The sequence below is a fragment of the Chaetura pelagica genome, unplaced genomic scaffold (assembly GCF_000747805.2).
Source record: "Chaetura pelagica isolate M959 unplaced genomic scaffold, ChaPel_1.0 scaffold17, whole genome shotgun sequence".
Lineage (NCBI taxonomy): Eukaryota > Metazoa > Chordata > Aves > Apodiformes > Apodidae > Chaetura > Chaetura pelagica.
The window spans coordinates 3,316,070-3,337,048 of record NW_009970726.1 but is presented as its reverse complement, the minus strand read 5'-3'; the positions used below and the strand labels follow the sequence as shown (position 1 = coordinate 3,337,048).

Below are 20,979 nucleotides of genomic sequence, written 5' to 3'. Positions count from 1 at the left end.
CGCTCTTCCTTTATTATTTTACGGACTCTGTAGCCTCTGTAATGGCTCTGAACAACGATGGCTGCTTTTTCTTCTGTTTTAGGAAGAGCACTCTTCACTCCAGCTGTGCTTTCCTCATTGTCCTGAAGATCTTCATCCTTTTCCTTTTTGCTAATTGATGCTGTATTTTCAGTTTGTTTCTTTCTAAGTGATTCCCTGAATGAAATAGAGTTTTGGGCAAAAATTATAGCTGAAGGAGATGAAGGATAGTCACAACTTTACAACTGCCTTTGCTGGTGTTTGTGTACTAAATGGCAATTTGATACATTGCAATATGGGAAAGATTTAGTGCACATAGCTGGAATTAAAGACAGGAAACAAATCTCTGTCTTTCTGATGTTTCTTAATTAAAGAGAGAAGGGACATCCCTGTTACACTCTTAATAGAAAATTGCTAGGGGGACAATCTGGGCTGCATAAGGGCTGATAAAACAGTAAATAATTAATTTAATTGTTAAAAAAAAACAAGGCAGAAACTTTCTAGCACCCCCAGTATGTATAAATAAGCACAATACTAAATATATTAATGGAAGAAAACTGTGTCAAGTCACACTAGGAATGCAAAAACAATGATCCTGGGCATAGGTCCAGGTCAAATTTGAAAGACCTAATTCCTTAACTGCCTTTGGGACCATCAATACAAACTTAATTGCCAGGGGAAATCTGCCAACCTGTTCCTTCCCTCAGAAAGACTCTGGACTTCTTCACAGCTGTTTTGTTCCTCCCTGGACTACTCTTCACCTAATTAAATGCTATCACTGAAAAAAACGATGGTGATGTTACAAGTGTTACTCGTTCCATTACAGAGAGTGGGACTACAACCACACAGCAGATACTTAGAACTAACTTTTAGCTGTGTGATCTGAGCAAGGCATCTGGGTTCCCCCTGTCATCACCTATGCTCATCTCAAACAGTGACTTGAGATGAACAGTTCCATGAGGCCTATTTCTTTCTCATCTCAGCATTTTTTATCATGAGCTAGTTCCAAAAAGAGAACATTAGTTACAATCACATTATAAGTAAACACAATATTTTTCATCTTTCTCCTAAATATGTTTTTATTCCCTGGGCTTAAAAATCTGAGAAAATTTGCTACTGACGTTTAGTGCTCCACATAAATGTGCATTACCTCTGCATATCTATTGCTCCACTTTTAGTTTACATTGCTGTTTGTCATCATTATAGTAACTGAACAGGTACACATTTGAGTGACAGAAGAGATAGAAAGTAACACTACCTTCTCCTTTTGAAGTTCTTCCTCTCCTTATATCCCCTGTAGTGAGACTGAATTGTTATTGCTGCTTTGTTTCTTGTCTCAGCTAGTTCTTTTCTCTTCTTCCTGAGTAAGTATCCTCTGGCAACTGATACAAATTGTAATACAAAACAACCTTAGGCAACAAGCAGTGGGTGTCCTACACAATTCAGAGAGCCAAATGATAACAACATTAAACATAAACCAATATAGAAACACGGGCTGAGGTGGTTACATTTTTTTTTATTATGGTTACGTTTACTCTGAAGTTACTCCATCCAACAAAACTTTGAGATTTCAGAAAGCTGCACTCATTCTACATGAGGATACAAAAAATCTCTTTCTTTGTATGTTATTGGACTAAATAAAATACAGGAAAATGTAGAATGAAGGAGAAGCACAGTGCTATAGAAATGTTTCTAGAACATAGTGGTCTCAGCTTCATGTATCTGCTTTGCCTGATTCAGGCAACTGATTTGATTTTAATTTCCTTGGCAAATGCCTGATTATCAGGCTATAGAGATTACCGGGCTCTCTTCTGCCTCTCTTGGAATTAGCTGAATATTCACTAGGTCAGAAAGAAACTGAAACTTTTATAGCTCAGCAGTTACAGCAGACTTAGCTCATGCTCCTTTTGCAAAGGTTCGTTTTCAAAATGAAAAAGCTCAGCATGAAAGATGTGCCAAGTTCCACGGGAACCAGGTGCACTGTGGCAAGGGTACTTGCTGTTGTGCTTTGTGGGAGGCACAAGTTCTAGTTTCTAGTCTGAACCAGAGTGAATAAGGACTCAAACATGGGTCTTCCCTGAGACTTTTAGGCCCTGACTAGTCACTAGGGGCTTGATGCAGTTGCAGACAGACAGATTATCTAGTGCCATCTGAAGTGCTCCAGGATAGCATGGAGTTGGCAGAAAGAACAAGAGAGATGGGACTTTCTGGAGAGAAAAAGCTGGGTATGCCACATGAAGTAAAGATGGAGGCCAGGCAAGATAACCTAGGGCATCTCAAATTACACTAGATACCAATATGGGGGCAAATGAGATGAGCATTTGGCGGTTTTAAATAAAATGAATCAAGCTCTAGGCTCTGCTAACTGTAAGAGGAATTTAGACCCCTAGGTCACTTTTAAACACCTGCAATGAAGTGTCTTAGAAACTGAACTGCATTCAATGTTGCTTCCAAAATTCCTGAACTTGCAAATAATTTCCTAATGGGAACTGGCACAGTCTCCTCAAAGCTATGACTTGGACAAGTCTGCAATTCCAGGAATTCAGCACAAATCCACTAATTCCTGGCAAAATAAAAAGAACATAGTGTTTTGTCAAAATATTTCTGCTATAATCTAATTCCAAATGCAGTACCAAGACTATGGGGGTAGAGGATTTAGGTGATTTAAATACCACAGGGAGATGGTAGATACGGGAGCTCTTACTCCAACTCCACTGAGAGTTCTGCATCACAGGAAAAGGTCAAGCTCCCTTACGAAGACGAAGGGAGCACAGGCAGTCTGTTCTCACACATTCATATAACTTGATAGTAGGTTGTATTTGCTTAAGCGTCCCTACTTATTTTTAGACAAACTGGAGCTCCACTAGATGCAGTAGTTCAGTGTTAGAAGCACAGTAAAAAAAGGACATAAATTACATCTTGATAATTTGACATAGGGGAAAGGAACTCAAATACTTCTTGGAAGTGGCACAATTGGTTTTTATACTGCAGTCTGACAGGGCCTCAGAAAAGTGCAAATTGTAAAGCACTTGAAATACTTCTAGAGATTCTTGGACTTCTAAGCCAATCTTCACTCCATTTTCATATAAAAGCAATAAATCAAGTTACATTGTCAATGGACATGCCAATATAAGCTAAGCCTGATCTTTTTAGACTTACTCTGGTTCACCTTTGAAGTTTCCTGAGAACTTTGTTATGAGATAATGGCTGTCAAAGCTTTATTTTCAAACTGGAAGAGTTTTGTATTGCTTTAAAGATAAATGGGGGAAAAAAACCTGAGAGAGCTAAGTACAAATTTACTTCCATTTTGCTTTGGCTTCTCATGCACTGGAAAAAGTTTAAATGAAACTGCACACAGGACTGAGAAGGTGGACAAGAAGAAACATTGGGAAGATCAACAAACAGAGTAAAAGGGTCAATTCTTAGTTTAGCACTTGCTAAATATCCAAACATAATTGACAGCTTCAGATGTGTCATTATTTAGGCACATCATTGGGTTTTATTTTGGTTTTTCACACTGATGACGTTCTATCAACTGCAGTGAAGGGCTCTTCAGTACACGCTAACTTTGGTTCAGAGCAATTAACAGAGGCATCTGACAACAAATAAAACCAGCTCTGGTATTGATATGTACTTATAAAGGCATATCTGAGGTAGTTTGAATCTAGATAGCCTGGGTACTGGCAGTACTAGTTTATATTTCAGGTTGCTACCTCTCTAATTACTGAAAGTGCTGTGCAGATTTGTGCCAGCTGTTTTCAGACTTGTGCTTTTCTAGTTGTACTGCTGCTGATTTCAGAGCTGCCTCAACTACATCTGGCATGGGGACATCTCTGCAGGGGTAGGGGAGACAGAAATATAGGGAGGAAAAAGGCATGTGTCATAGCACACATCTGGGCCCAAGGTGATACTGCTACACAATTTTGCTAGGTTGAGTTGAGCGATGGCAAAAAAGAATCCAAGACATGAGTGAAATTACAGGTTGAATCTCCTCAAACATAACTATTACTGATACATAACAAAAGCTACTCCTAATAGAACAGTACAGACACACATTATATGCAGACAGCATCATATGGTACTTCAACAATAACATTAACCATTTAACCAACCCACCTCTCATCTGTGGAAAGTGCTCCTAAGCCACGCTGAGGTACAGGTAAGGGAATACATTGACCCTCTCAACCACTGTATGTTGATACATAATAGATAAATTATACCTCAGAATGTGTAAATGAGCATACTCAATCAGTATAACCAGGTAACAGCAAAGAATCTGGATCAACATATTGTGTATGGATAGTATATTAAAAGACAAATGCAAACAATTCTTACTTGCTTGAAGTCTAGTAATATATTCTTCCACTTTTCTATTACGTTTGGCATTTCTGTATTCTTTACGAGCAACAAAACCCCTGTAAGCTGAAAAGAGATGTCAAAAATTAAATAGTCCACTAGGTACCCAAAAGGCTGCAAGAACAGTAAAAGTCTGGAAGGAACTACAGACCTCCATTTAGATATTAATAAATATTTTCCAGGCTTTTTCTTTCAAAAAAACATGGCTAACAAGGACAAGCAGTAAATCTACATAAAAACTGTTTTCTGGTGAGTAAAGTTATTACAAATGAAATTAATAAAAACCACATGAGAATCAGCATGTAAAATAAGATGATGTTTGAAATGTATTAAAATTTCAGTTGATGGCTCCATCAACAGTGTAACTGGTCTTATTATCTAGGACAGTTAATACATTTTATTTTCATTATTATATTATACAGCCTTGTCAGAACATGCCAGAATATTATTAATAACAGTATTATCTGTGCAATCGTGTCCTTCCATTGTTAAAATTGCCTTTTAAATGTAACATTGATCAATGTAGCTTCAGTAAAGAGATTGTCATAACCTGGTTAAAAGAAATTGGTTTTTGTAAGAACAGATATCACCAAGTATAAGATGTTTTGTCAAATACAACAGCAGGAAAATAGCAAAATCCACATCCAGCGTGCACATCCATCTACCAACTGTACACACACACAAGAAAAATGTTAAATTTTTAAAGCTATTACCTGACTGTATTTTAATAGCACTTTGTTCCCTTTGTTCTTTTATCTTTTTGTATCTCCTTGAACCCAGCCATCCTCTGACACAAGCTTGAATCAAAATAATCATGTCAACAGTCTCCTTCCGCATTAAATTTAACTGCTCCACATGATAGTATTTGAGGAATACCTTAAAAAGAGTAGGCAGACATGGGAAAGGTTTAGTTACCCTCCCAGGCCCTGTATTCATTCAATCCATTTAACATCAACAAGATTTACAGGTTGGTTTCAAAGGATGAACAGACTCTTCAGCTGTAGTACCTAAAGGTTCATTCATGTTACAGATAGCATTCTGATTGTTTGGGTTATTGGTTTACCTTATTCTCCCCCCTGCTTGTTCATACTTTCACAGAAAATGTATTAAAGTCCCACTGTAAAACTTAGTCTGTAACTATAAATCTGTTTTCAAAACTATGAGACTGAGAGTCTTGCTAACCTCAAAAATCTAACATATGTTACAAAAACATGATCCAAATCTGAAACCTGAAGCCTCTCTTCTTTCCAATTTTAAATCAAAGGCATTGCTTACTTACTAATTGCTTTCATCAAGCATAAAGCTCATATAATTCCTGAAAAACTAGTTCAGCACAAGGGATACAAATACATTCCTGGTGTATATTAGGAGCAAATAAAATATGTAGAAAGAGCTTGTGCAATTAAGACAACTGTGCTTGTTTTGCAGTGTTCCCCTAATTTTTGACCACTCATTGTACAGATTGAGGTGAATCCTAATTAAAGTAAACATAAGCTATAGATCTCACATCTCAAGATAGTTTACTTTGGCTGCATATTGTCCACTAGCCTCATTAAGACAGCAGAGGGAAAAAGCTGAGGAGGAGACAACATCCCTCAGAAAGAAGAACAGCTATTTCTTCTGCACTGAGGTGATTTCAAACAATTCATGATCCATCTCTCTCTATATCCATATTATTCCTGGGCACTTCTGTTACATTACCAAATAGAGAGACTTGGTGCAGTACTTGTCTGACACTTCTTTTCTCTGGCAGACCTCCTGAGATCTGTCAGTTGGGAGTGGGTGGGTGCCCCTCTCTGGCACACTAGCAACACTAGTGAGCTAGAACCGAAAGCTAGAGTATGAGAACAGACATGTTTCTTTATTATAAAGTCTTCCCTCACTTCACATACATGAACATACATCACACATACATCCTCCCTCAGTGCTCAGCAAAACCTGCCACAGAGGCCTCTGGCTGGAAAGCCAAAACCTTTTCCTCTCCCTTAGTGAGTCTGACTGCTCCTGGGAAGAAGTATTCTTTCATTTCCTTAAGGAAGCTTGCACTAAGCTCACTGAGATCCTTACTACCACTTTTTTTAAAAATAAAATGCAAGCAGTGTTATTGTCACATCCTGCTTTGCACTGTGGCCTCACTAAAGCTAATCAGGATTTTAACACTTACAGGATTTCAGCCAGATGTCAGGGAACAGTAGCCAGCAAAGGCTGTTTTCTTAAACCAACACAGACCATGAGCTACCCCAACCAGTAAAAAGTAAGGTTCAGAAAACAAATTGCTTAATAAGCTAACTGTGACATACTGCAATAATGCAGATATGGGGTATTAAAAAATTACTTTAGTTTTTCCAAGAACCCAGTTGTCAAGATGGGCTTTTTCCAAGATGGCAGCACAGGTTTCCGGGCTGACTGGAGGATCATCATTTGTTTTGTAACAGATGAGGTAATACCTAAAGACAAATATACAATAATTTATTCCATTAATGTCAAGTAATAGATGCAAATACATTTAAACCATTTATTTAAATAATAAAAGCAGTTGCATGAAAGAAATCATAGCACAGAAAAAACCAAAACAGCATATGGAAGAAATTGCTGTGACTTATATGCAGTACTGAGAAACTCAGTCAAAAGTGGATGAGTTACCTGTTGCACACCCTGGGGGGTTGTATAGTTCTGTATCAACACCAGAAGGTTTTAAAAAAGTGAGCAATCCAAGTAGATTTGTGTACCAGTTCTTTGCTGCACTAGCTCTCTGGGTTCTGTGAAAGTGATTTTAGTAGCAAAAGAAAAATATTTTTCAAGTTATTTTACCTAAGTCAGCTTATTTAGAAATGTAATGAAAATTTCCTATCTTGTCTCATGTGACAGACCATCTACCTTTAAGGTAGTTAATATTATGTGAGATACACCCCAGTTCTTGTTACCTCCTTGAATTTAGTTTTGTAGATACTTTGCAACATATACGTGCCATTATGACACATCATAAGCATTTAATCTGGCAAACTCATTACTCAGAACTCTAAGTAGGAAAGGAGGTCAGAATGCTCATGAATAAAAATTACCTATAACACACCAGCTCCACTGCTAGGTAGGAAAGTTTTTGCATTCCAGGACTTCCCAAAATGTTCCCTAACAAAATCTCCAGTACTGGAGATCTGCACAGCATCTCTGCAATCAGGGCCATGCTCTCTGGAAAGATACCCTGTTATGTTCACTGTTTTCCTCTCTTGTACCTGAACAGTAAAATGTGTTATAAAAAGCAGTGACCAAAAGCCACAGCACATCTTGTTGATCTTGTTGCAGTGATAACTACTTTTTCCCATGCTCCACTCTTCCAAAACGGTGATAGTCTCAGGATTAGTCCTCCCAGAAACAGTGCTGTAAAAACATCACTTTGTCCTTCCTCTCCTTCCTGTGCACCTGCAGCACTCTGCTGCTAGCTCCCTTAGTGCACTATTATTTTTAAGTGCTTCTGTCTGACTGGGTGTTGTTCACTTCTTCCCAGTTTTGTTCTCCATTCCATAAATCTCAGATCAGATTCAGGAAAATACTCAGGGTCTCTATTTGTAAGAGAGAAGTACAGATTAAGTGCTCAGGATTGATTTTTTTGGGGTGGAGAAAGGAGATAGTTAAAGGAATTATAAAATCACATTGGGTTCATTACTCTTCTTCTTAACAAGTGACTAATACTTCAAACTTATATTTTAAACAAAACTATGCACTTCATGAACTTCTTAGCCGTAGATTAGCAAAACCAAATTACCACCCACCCTGCACAAGTAGATGCTGCACAGTGCTGAATGTCAGGAGCTAGAGAAACTGGTGCTCCTTGGATGCTATTGCTTGGCTTTTATTTGAAACACTACATTTCTAAACCTCAAGTCTTTCAGAAAACTTGTAGATGATAAGCAAGACATTTTTTACCCAAATACACAGGGAGCCTGGAACAATAATCCTGAGATGCATCATCTTCCCCTGTCAATCCATATGAGTCACTAATCTTGTGCCTGAACTGCTCTTTGTCATCTAGTCTGTAATCTTCCTTGTCTCAGGAAACGCCTTTACATTTTTTCTTTAAAGACCATACCAAAGACACTGCTGATGCACAGCAAACATTGGGCAGTAACAATAGGAGAGAAAGAGGCTTCTTCACATCAATATTACCGTTTTATGAAGTTAGCAAAGAGTATACGGTGTGAATAACCCTGTCTTCGGATTCTTGCTGTCTCCAGAATTCCCGTGTAACGCAGCTGAACCAACACTTTTTCTTTATCAAACTTGTTTGCCTGCCGGTCGTTGTTGGGCTTGATGCACCTGACGAAATGAGGCTGCCCCACAACCATTTTGGATAGCAAATCCATCAGAGAATACTGCAAGAAAATGACAAGATTTCTGCCACCAGGATATTTATAGAAGTTGCACCTAGGTCCGTGTGTAGCTGAAATTTTATTTCATGTGATCAGAATTATGCCCAAAGGCACTTACACTTCAGTAAGCTGGTACTTCAATGGTAGATGAAGTAAACAACCCAACAACAATTCTAGCTTTGATAAGCTTTCTGAGTTACAATCATGTACTACCTGAGAGAAACACGGATTCCTAATGGATGTACCAAATTCCACCCAGAACATTCTCACAAACTGCCATAATCTCTAACCTACAACAGAAACTCTCCTTATATATATTTGCTTGTCTTGGAGCATTGTTAGGTAATTACAGCCCACTTTTTTTCCTGTTGTCACCTATCTGAAGATCCTTATTCACCTAGAGAGTAAATCGTCTGTCTACAGATGGGAAGTGGAAGAGCAACAAGTCAGTAAATATTGCTATCTCTTCATTAGACTGGAGGAAACAAAGGTCATCCTGGAAGAGAAGCTGCTTAAACTGCTCTGATCTGGCAGACCATTCCATAGGCTGATGGTGATACTAGAGCTGCCCTTCCAAGAGGAAACTATTGAGGATGGCAAAACTACACAAAATTACAGTTCCAAAGTCACACTTTTTCCACCTCACTAGGGTTCCAGGCTAGCAGGGGGGATGCAGTTTTTACCTCCCCATGCCAACTGAGGAGAATCTGGCTGTAAACAACATTGAGTGGTGTTTTGGAAAATTGCTTCATGGGAGGATCTTATTAAAACAGAGATGAGAGACTCATTCCTCAAGATACAACCTGATTTAACAGAAAGGAGGTAATGCAGTTCAGCAGTAGGTTGGATACATGAAACTAGTGTAGGACATCAAGAGCCATATGTTTCCTATTAAAATGTGCAATTCTATTCTGGACAGATGCTGTAAAGTGCGTAATTGGCTTCATCACTAGTGTGCCAATTGAACACAAACAAGTAGGACACACTAATGGATATATTTTTTTTCCACTCAGTCTGAGGTGGCAGATGCTTTTCTCAATTACCTATAGACTTCTGCATATGAGTAAACTACTGGGGCTGAAGCTAAATCTTCAATTAAGAGCATTAGCTAGCATGATCTGAGCAGAGATTTCCACTGCAGAATATAACAACAGAAAAGTGTAAATACAATTAACTCATTTGCTGATAATGCACTGAATCACAGACATTAGATTTGAATGAGTTTCAATACACTTTTCTATCTAGAACTTTAAAATACCATCCAGCTTTGGACTAGCATGATATCTAAGGTTAAATTATCCTTTACAGTCTATAAGCTGAGCAATGGCATCTACTGAACAGAGATCTTGCTCCTTACTGTTCTCTGTCATAAATGTAAATGAACTCTTACAGGTCATGAACATCACCTCAGCCATCTTTATGTTTTTGCTGGGAGATGTGACTAAATAAGAATTGGAAATTCAGCACTGAGCGCAAATGAAGCAAATCTGTGCACCACTTTGGAAGAAAGAATGCTCTTCACAACTGTTTTCTATTGCAGGACCAGCAGCACTGCCAGTGCTTGGGAAGGTTAAGAACACTTCTGAAGAAACCACAAGGATGGTCTAAAGACAGCCTCTGAGCAGTGATCATCAAGATCTTTCTCTGGAGCTCCTACTCCAAATTAACTTTGCTCTCCTGCTTTTTAAATTCCTAAATAAATGCTATACCACAGAATCACCCTTGGTAGAAAAACAAGCAACTGACAGATTAATATTGATCATCATATATCATCACGACAGAAATGTGGCTGTGTAATCAAGGACAATTAAAGATGAAACATCACAGTCTTCTCTAGATCCTTGTAGTGCACAGACTGCTGCATCATATATGCAGTTCACAAACTAAATGGATCACTGTTGACTCTATGTCAACAGGTGCGCTTCAAAAGGTGAAAGAATAAAGATTCACTCTACTCTAGAAAAAAAATATTAAAAGGTCTGAAATCTTACTCTAAAGTAAGAAGCGACTGTCTGTGTCTTCATGCTGGTTGTCTCTCTTGGATGATGTCCAGTATCTCCTGCTTCATTCTATACAGGTGAAGAAAGAAAATTAAATTTTTTATCTCTGTTGAGCCTGTAGTGCCCTTTACAAGGCTAAATCACCCACAGAAAACATAACTAATTAAAAAGAAGAAGTATTATAAACAGAAAAAGTTATAGCATGATCACTAGCACAAACCAGTTACACCAGTACATTACATCACTTCACCACACAATACACAAATGTTCACACACAGAGGACACAACTTGATAACAGAGCATCTAAATAACTGCAACAAGTAACCTGACAATGTCTGAAGTCCTGTCTCTTACTTCATCATCACTGTTATTTTGGTAGTTCTCTAAGGAACTTGACTACTCCACACCAATGTTGTACTTGAGCTTTTTGTTACAATGCAGCTAGGAAATAATACTTTTTTCCTCTGAAGTTGTTACAAAACTATAGCCAGAAAGAAGCGAAATGTTAAGTTTTTACCTCACGGAAGGAATATGAATTGCACAACACAAAGATATCCAGCTAAACAGAAAAGAAAATAGGAGAGGGAGAAAAACCAAGGAAGGGGTTACTTGCTTACTTTTAGCACCAATAACAGTATTGCCTTTCTAGGTTAAATTAGGGTTCAATGCAGAATCCTGGAATCAGTTTTCTTACCTTTGTATGACTGATGGATTTCTTGGGGGTCCACATTTGGTAACTGATTGTAGTTTTGCTTTTTGTGTGTGCCAGGTTACCTATGGGAAGATGAAAGAAAGCAACCTACCAAAATGCTTACACCTCATCTAAACTAAAAACTATGCTGAGCAACCTTAGTCATGCCCCCAGTGTAGCCACATGATTATAGAGGTCATTGTCTTTTTCAGAGTATGTCCTTATTTGCCCTTTCAACCTTGGGATGAAACAAGCTCTGAAGAAGTTGCATGAAGATGGAACGTGGACTGAATTTTTCTCCTTCACTACTTATATGTCATCTACTAGAGCAAAAAAATAAACAAGCAGGCTGCAGCAGCAGGTAAGAATGATGCATCTTAGCGCATCCATGTGGTTTTACCCTAAGAATGTTATTGTGCTATTCTAGTTCTAAGGCTACATATATATTAGTTTAAAAAACAAAACAAAACAAAACAAGAGTTCTAGCACCCTTCTCTGGCCTTGAGGACAAGTGACATGGCATGACTCAAGTCTATACAGCTAAACTGCATATTTCACTACTTTTTTCACTTCCTGGTAAAAATAAGGTTGTATCTTTCCACAAAGGTTGTTGGAAGCCATTGCTGGCCTGTGCTTTCTCTTGAAGTGTGCCTGGGTATTTTTTGGAGACTGTTAGCTGACATGGTCCAAAACTGCTCTAGGGAGGGATGGTAACAATTAATCAGAATGGGAAATCCTGTGGAAGCATTTCAGCTACTGTTCACTGGCTCTGTTTGGTTTACTAGTATAGATACAGTCTTAAGACTCTAACCTTGGAATCCTTAATATAAGTAATACTTTTACTATAATGCCTTGAAGGACTAGGTGCATTGGAGTGGTTTACACAGACACTGGTCTTCTAAATGAGTAATGAAAATTCTGCTGAGCTTCTCTTCATGTCAGTCTATGGTGATAAACCCCAACGACTGCTGCATGCTGCCATTGCTCCTGCGAGTAACACCTCTGGAATCTCACTCTCCACTGGGAGAGCCTGTAATCTCTCTGTGTTCAGCTACTATCAGTAAGATGTGGGTAAGAGACGGTTAAACATCTGAAAATACACAACATGCTGAGCTAATGCATCACGTATTATGTGATTATATCAACTGCTAAATCTCCCTTGTGCTTAGCTGGCTATCTCAGGGTGGGAAGGAAAGAGAGAGGATTACTCACTCCTAACTTTAGTTATCTGAAAGTGAGGTGTCCATAGGATTGCTGTTCTATTCAGGGGAGAGACTCCTTCAGAGGAGATTTTTATTCCCTCCTAAGAGCAACACCTGAGATAGGCAAGATAGGTTGGACTCTGGGTAAATATCTACATTTCTGCTGCTTCTAGATTAATAAATTAGATGAGAAATCTAACTTTTAGTTGGCTATAGATGGATGGCTTGGGTCCATTTTGAAAGACTACACACAGTGTTTCATAACATTTAACTTGCAAAACATTACCTAAGACCTGGCATCAGTTCTTGGGACCCTTTGGGCCCTGACTTTGGCTCTTCAGAAATTACAGTTTAACATCTTAGCAGATAGCAACAAATCAAAAGGTTCAGGCAAGGTCATTCCCAGGAGCACCGATTTAAAGTAGACCTTCAAGACCAAATTTTGCATTCCACCAGCAAAGCTCCCTTTGTAAAGAAAAGGAGCCTTGCCAAAACCTCAGTTTCTGTAAGCCATGATAACATTTTAGAGACATTTCCATTATGCTCTTCCAATTTAGCTTTTCTGTTCTACATCTCCCTTGTAGTTGTAAAAGGAAGTCATGTTGTAAAGTACTTACTGTATGACATCATTGCCATCACACAGGGAGTAATAAACACAACCAGTTTGTTAACTGGTTGTAAGGAGGCTTACGCAGTATCTTAAAATGGCAGGTAAGACACTGTGCAAAGACCTGGTCCAGCTAAGGTGCAACTCAGGAGTAATTTCTGTAGACCCAGTCATATTCCTTCACCTCAACTTATGAACTCGCCCAGGAAGGACTCACTACTAGACTCCTATCAGTTAGCTATTGTGAAAGCTGGGAAACTGGGAAGTGTTTCCTCACTCTTTGCAGCAGATGCTAGGGGTTCTCTCCTACTTTAGAGAAAAGTTGCACTGAAACAAAACAGGCACATATATGCCCTGTCCAAAAAAGGCCAGTGACTTACCCGATCCTTTCTGTTCAGTCCTCAATTCAAGGGTTGCACTGGACTCCCTGTCTTGCTTCCCTAACCTGAGGAGAGAACCCTGAAAGAAGCCTCTACAACTTCCTTGGCACTTGACCAGACCAATCCCTCCCCTGCAGCTTGAGATGGCTGGGGGTCCATTCTGTATAGATTCTGGAGTTGGAAAGTTAAGCCACAAAGTGTATAATGTCATCAACAAATGGTCATAGGAAACCTACCAGTGATCATCATGAAGTCTAGAGAGGAATAAGAGGATTACCACAACAGCAATACCTGTTTTTGTGAGAGGGTGGGTTACCAACTGTCGTGTCAGATTGTTTTCAGATGATCGCAGTAGCAGCACAATATCAGCTGGCAGAGTATCTCTGTTTTTGGCTAGGAATCCACTTGCATTATATAGAACCTGTTTAAAAAGTGCATTTATGCATCTTCCGGGCTCTTGAAAAATACTTGTAAGTTTCAGCACTCTGGCATAGGGTTTTTAATATATCAAGATATAGAAATAGTTTTTCAGCCATCAGGCTCTCTCTTGCTTACAGTCTTTTCATCACTCAAAGAACTAACTTTTCAATACTGAGAGCCATTATGATGCAGGCCTCTAAAAGCAAATCCATCATTCCAAAGTAACTTGAGTTTTAGTCAGTGTGGATTTATCACTAGGACAAGTGTATTGTAGTCCTCCTTTACACTACTAGTACATGCGTAAATGCACTATTAACAATACACTTGATTTAAACCATATCACACAGGATTACCCATATGATTGTACAGTCCTTCTGTCCCATTCGTATTGTGCTGTACTAGAGCCAGGACCTACCACTATTCCTAGGGATCTGTATGAATTATAGAGGAAGTTTGCAAAATCACAAACTGCATATTGGCAATTGAAATCTCTAAAAATTCCAGGAATGGTGGACCTAACTCAAAATATATCCCCAGGACTCTATTTCATTGCTACTGTAATGGACCTACAAGAAAACCTGGCCTCTGAAGGACAGAAGATATTGGTTTATTTGATGTAGACAAAAATCCTCACAAAACAACCCAGCAGCAGTCTTACATTACAAAAAAATAGCTTGTAAATGAAGAGGAAATAAATTGTTCTCCAGTTCCACAGTAAACAGGACTAGTAGTAATTACTAGGAGTAATTGCATCACAGCAATGGACATGTAAGTTAGACAGTAGAAGAAACTTCCTAATGAAAAAGCATTTTGAACACTGGAAGGGGCTGATGGGGCACTGGTGGAATCCCCATCTTCAGTGGCTGGTGTCAGGAATGGTACAGGGAGAGCTGGATCTCCACTCCTCAGTGGCAAGATACACTATGCTGGTGAAGCTGCAGATGAGGTTCAGAGGAGTTACTGTAAGGAGTTTTTAATTGGCTGACTCACACAAGGGGCAAGTTCTCTTCCATCAGCTGATGGGCAGTATGTTGTCTTTCCAGGGCAGCTGCTCCAGCACTGCACAGACTCAACATTACCTCCTATGTGAGACAGCAATGCCCACACCATGCCCTTTAAAAGAGCTCAAAAGGAGGTGGGAGCTCCTGCTTTCACACAGTTCAGGTGTGAAAGTGGCATCTTGCTGTGGTGTGTCAGCAACTCCTCCTGAGTTTGAAAGGCATGTGCAGCAAGTCGCCTTGTACAGGAGGGCAAGAAGCTGCTCATCAAATGAAACAGAAAACAGGGCCTGTACTATACATATGGTTGATGAGAAAGTACAGAACTAAGAAAGGCGGATGGGGTGCAGGAGGTAGTAGAAAGAATGGAGCTGGATCCTGATTCAAAGCAGTGGAAACAAGCATGGCACAGGACTTTGAGGAACTGAGGGGAAGAACACTGAGTTGCATGACATAATGGTTATGTTTTGGTTCTTCTATAATACAGTCAATTAATTTACCTTGTGATATTTAAGAAAAATACACTCCTGCTATAGTTTTTTTTATGAGGAAAAAAGAATTTCAATTTGCTTTTGACATGTAAGGCACTGCCAACATTTCTATGACAGACCTGAACAGATGAAGGTGGAGAACCAACCCAGCTGACCTCTTCTATTTCCTAATCCACTACTGGTATTATTAGGTCTCTTACCTTTCCTGCATAGTGATAAATCCCAAAGGTTAGATCTACTCTTTTGGGTCTCCAAAAATATTTTGACTTCAAATTATCTTCAAATTTTTCTGAAATGAAACACACAGCTTATCTTACTGGAGTTAGTGTGCAACAATTGTCTTCTGAAGCTGTATCTCCTTAAGGATATCGCCTGAATTTTCAGACAACTCAAAGGCATGAAACAGACATTGATTTTTCTAGGGCAAAGGTGCCATAGTGGTCTTGTAAAAAAAAGCACTGGACAGGGAATGTAGTAGCTGTTGGATCAGTTACTTACTTTGTACTAAGTTTTTTCTGTCTGACCTCAGAAAATCACTTGACTTTCTAAGCTTGTGATCTTCGTATATGAAACATGCAGTAATCCTACCTAAGGACTCCTTGGGGAATTGTGAGGAAACATTCACCAGTTGTCTGAGGGACTCTGTACTGTAGACTAAAAAGTATGAGGATAGAAAGATGAGCTCATATAATTGCTTGAGCATGGGAGATGTTACTGGGTGTTACTAGGTTTTGTGATTGGTTAAAACTCCCATCTGACAATTTGCACATTCAAAAATGAATGAAACAAGGATTTGTCTGCACAGAAATCCCACTGACATAACAAAATCAACTATAACTGCAACTACTCAGGAGCACTGAAATATTCTGGATCTGAATTACAATTTATACAGGTGTTATAATTTTAATTTCTGAATAGAAAAAAACAGGAAGCATAACTTGCTGAAAGGCCCTAAGGCAGGTTTGCAGTCATTGCCCTCAGAAAGTACTAAAATTCCTGTTAAGATACAGCTCATCAAAAATCTCAGAGCTGAACATGACTCAACTTTAAAAACAGTGTTCTTGGCACATGAACCTAGAGTTTTAACCCAGTATGATCTTTATCTTTCAAGCCTTGCAGCTAAAAATTCCTGAAGTCAGGAGAATTCAAAACCTGGATCAGCAGCTTAGGTTCATTTTTACTCATCACCTCTCTCTCTAAACTTCAAAGATGCATCCATTCTTGCATGCATGCCTCCCTCAGATATACTGTGACACTGGAACGTGGGATTACTAAAAATGTAATTAGCATATCATCTAAATTGAACATGCTAAGAGATACCTAAGAGGGAGACACCCTGTGGCATAAACCATATACTTACCTACAAGTGTCTGATCGGTTGCTTGTGGGAATCGACTTTCCTCATCCAGCAGGGACAATAAACCCATTGGTTTCTGCAGGAACATATCTAAGAGTGGCCTGTTGTCTTCATACTCTATAACTCTTGCATCAACACCCTCATATAGGTATTCATTCTGTAACAAGCAACAGAAGGCACGTTTTGCCCATGTACACAGAACCACTTCAGAAAATAATTCATAAACTGTAAATTGTAGCAAATTAAAACTACACTGAAAAAGTATGCCCTGGGGCTAAAGACATCAGGATTTTACAGGAACAAATGTCAGTTTGGATGTACCACACTATGAGGCTATAGATTTTAATTTGCCTTTGGATATGTAAGTGCTTCCTATGGCATATTGGGACAAGTAAGGTGCCTTCCAGGAATATGAAAAAATTAAAGAAACAGAGTTGAAGAAGAGAAACTATAGAGTTTGCAGATGGAGACTGCAGTGTCTATTTACTTCCTGGTGTGTAATGTAGAAGTATATTTATTAATAATTTAGAGCTACATTGACATTGCAAATTCATTGCTCAGATCTATGTGATGTACAGTGGCCAAGATTTACAAAAATGACTACAATTTACAGAGGCCTCCACCTGGTAAAGTTCTTCTGTGGAGAAGAATGATGCACACGTTCTCTAACAGTTAAAGAATGGTGCACATTCATTGCACCATTGCATTCATTGGTGAGGCCACATCTGGAGTATTGTGTCCAGTTCTGGGCCCCTCAGTTCAAAAAGGACCGGGAACTGCTCGAAAGAGTCCAGTGCAGAGCTACGAAGATGATTAAGGGAGTGGAACATCTCCCTTATGAGGAAAGGCTGAGGGAGCTGGGTCTCTTTAGCTTGGAGAAAAGGAGACTGAGGGGTGACCTCATCAATGTTTACAAATATGTAAGGGGTGAGTGTCAGAGGGACGGAGTTAGGCTTTTCTCAGTGATGACCAGTGATAGGACAAGGGGTAATGGGTGTAAATTGGAGCATAGGAGGTTCAAGGTGAATATCCGAAAAAATTTTTTTACTGTAAGAGTGACAGAGCACTGGAACAGGCTGCCCAGGGAGGTTGTGGAGTCTCCCTCACTGGAGACATTCAAAACCCACCTGGATGCGTTCCTGTGTGATGTACTCTAGGTGACCCTGCTCTGGCAGGGGGGTTGGACTAGATGATCTCTCGAGGTCCCTTCCAGCCCCTAAGATTCTATGATTCTATGATTCTATGACATACTTTCTAAAAATTAAATAAATTGACTCAGGTTGGCCTCTATAACCCTTTCACTCCTTTTAAGGAACTAAGGAAAGGGATTCAGCAAGATAAAAAAGCAATAGAAAAGCTGGTGGGATTTTTGTGTGTTTGTTTGTTTGATTGTTTGCCTTTTTTTTTTTTTTTCTCCTCATGAATAATGCCAGGAATTGGATTCCTGGCAGACTGAGAAAAACCTGATAACAAATGCTGTGTCCACAGTGTGTTGTGGTGGTTTTATCTTGAAAATAATTTAAATTACAGCTGAAGAATACAAGCATGACTTTCTTCAGTCCTTCAGCAAGGCAGAGGATGGCTGTAGATTTAGCAACAGAAGGATGCTCTGGGGACTGCCACCCCTCCATCATGTTCACCTCCTTAGGTCATGCAGTAGCAGCTGCCCACTGCACAGAGCTCCCAGGTGCACCCAGGCTGCCCTCAGTCCTGTGCAGGCTATACTGTGAAACATGTAATTCAGCCTTTTTGATCTACCTTAAAAATCACCCCTCTTCCAAAGGATAGGACTTTATAAAAATGTGGTATTCATGTATGGTGTTAACATCACAGTTGTGCTATCCTGAATTAATTGTGAGAAGTGTGTCATAAACATGAATGATGGGCAACATGAATGAGTTCAAAGATCTTTGACCATAAAAGACGTCTCCTTATATGTCATTAGCTTGAGTGTGCATGAGTGAAGAAGGCAATATATTGAGCATTTAAAAAATGACCTAACTGTACATACAACAAAAAACCACATGTATTAGGCTTCATACCTCTTAATCTCTAAACTGGAGTGACACAGCAAAATGAATAAAATAATTAACACTGCCCTGGAAATACAAACCCAAATAAATAAATCTGTTGATCCTTTTGATAGAGAACATAGAATATGTATCTAAACCCTTCTAGGAACCAGACTGATATAATTTCCCTGGACACTCTTCACTCTAAGGATAGGTTATGGTCAGCTTCTATGCCCCTACAAGGGTGTAAGCAGCAAGAATCTCTCCTACAGACACATCCTCCTCATCTCAGACACATAATGCTAACTTCATTCACGTCTCCCCTGGAGCAATGGACAGGTGGAGTTTTGCTTTTTATTTTAATCAATGACCTGAGTAGCAGGAGAACACAGGAGAGTAATAAATTTATCACTGATACAGGCAAGAAGTTAATGATATACCTGTAGGAGCTAGTGTCAGGAAGGGAATGAGTCTGTGTGTTATCTCCCAAAGATAACAGCGGAGTAGGGGCAGCTTCACCGAGGGCTACAACTGTACTGACACACAGATGTTAGGTTCATGAAACCAGCTGTAACTGCTTAGGATTATCAAGAATGCACTTCGCAAGGGGGGAAAGGGAAGAGACTGCTCAGGATACATGCACCAGAAGCGTGTTTCTGTGACACTCGGACATCCTCAAACAAGCTCTCACAGACAACCTATCTAATGATTAACTTTTTTCAACTTCAAATGCTTGCAAGAGAGGCTGGCTTAGAGAGCTGATAAAAGAGTTCAGCTTGAGACTGGAAGGAGGTTTGAAGTAGCTGTGCTACTACACTGGAACAGCAACATCTGCTCCCCCCCTGCCTGGTCAGTGCATGGGGACTGTCCTTCCAATCTGCAGCATGTGTGACCATTCAGTCTTTTGTGTCTGCACCTCAACAACTGAATGAGTGTCAATGCTGATGGTCTCAGTTATGCTGCTGTGCACCCAGTAAGATGTGAAAGGAGTTCACTCCATCACTTCCCGTGGGCTCCTGGAGGATGGGCTGACATCCGAGTCTTCAGGCACCAGAGTGACAGATGGCTCAGAAATAAGATAGCACACCACATTTTCTTACGCAACACTAGTCTTCATTATTAGGACACAAGAAGCAAAGATAAAAGCCTTAACAATGCACATCATAAAACTGTAATGAAATAGATCTTGTTTGAATTAACAAGCTGAATCAGCTGTAGAATTCTGTAATCCCCCATGATGTTTTATGACAAGAAAGCTCCTAAAATTAGCAGCTGCTTATTGAAATTCTAAAGCATAATCCACTAGAAAGTGTTCCCGTGGATGAGATTTCAAAAAGGAATGACTGAGTTACGCTAATACTTGGACTTCTATCTCATCTCAGTATCTTTTCTATGATCAAAATGAGATAATATTAGTTCACGCAAACTGGTTTCACTTGATAACAGAATAATTATTTAATGTGTTAGGAAATGGTCTTTATGTTTAATAAAAAAAAGGTAATAGCATTTTGCTGAAAATAGGGTATGATGACATTTTGGTTTAAATGGGAACACTGGAGACTTATTCAGAATTAACTTTTCCAGCTTGAACAGATTATAAAATTTTCATATGAACGTATTGCACATATTTAATGCAAAAAATAGCATCCTTCCATCCAACAGTAAGCTTGTCACTTTCTGAAATATTTTAGGTATTTGATACTACACCTTTTACTTTTTGTGGAAGAGTCACAAATAAGAAATAAATGGGAATTTTGTCTTGTGATTCAATGTTACTTGCAGATCATGGAGCTGAGAGAGAGCTAACTAACATGCATCAGTACCTTACATGTGAAAGAAACACTTTGAAGGACTGGACTGAAGGTGCAATAGTCATGCTTTGCTTAATAAAAGCTTGTGCTAGCATTCATTCCACTTAACTACAGACACATAAAAGAAGTGACTAAGTTCAGAGGCCACCTTTCCACCCAGTCAGTGGAGACAGAGATGTATCTGTTTGTCTCCACTGACTATTGGAAATCTAAATTAGCTATAGTTAGCTATACTCCCCACTTCAGCCTTTCAATCAAATTAGGGAAAG

At 39.2% G+C, this 20,979-nt stretch overlaps 1 protein-coding gene across 1 annotated transcript in view; it reads right to left on the bottom strand.

Annotated features, from left to right (window-relative positions):
• Positions 1–20,979, bottom strand: part of MYO3A (myosin IIIA) — a 119,370-nt gene that overhangs the window by 18,412 nt on the left and 79,979 nt on the right. The window contains exons 20-29 of the mRNA XM_010007024.1: positions 16,891–17,044; positions 15,731–15,819; positions 13,913–14,042; positions 11,436–11,515; positions 10,733–10,810; positions 8,539–8,744; positions 6,710–6,821; positions 5,109–5,250; positions 1,277–1,340; positions 23–150 (exon numbers count right to left, since the gene is read on the bottom strand). Of these exons, the coding sequence (XP_010005326.1) occupies positions 23–150; positions 1,277–1,340; positions 5,109–5,250; positions 6,710–6,821; positions 8,539–8,744; positions 10,733–10,810; positions 11,436–11,515; positions 13,913–14,042; positions 15,731–15,819; positions 16,891–17,044 (1,183 nt within the window). The remainder of the gene's footprint in view (positions 1–22; positions 151–1,276; positions 1,341–5,108; positions 5,251–6,709; positions 6,822–8,538; positions 8,745–10,732; positions 10,811–11,435; positions 11,516–13,912; positions 14,043–15,730; positions 15,820–16,890; positions 17,045–20,979) is intronic.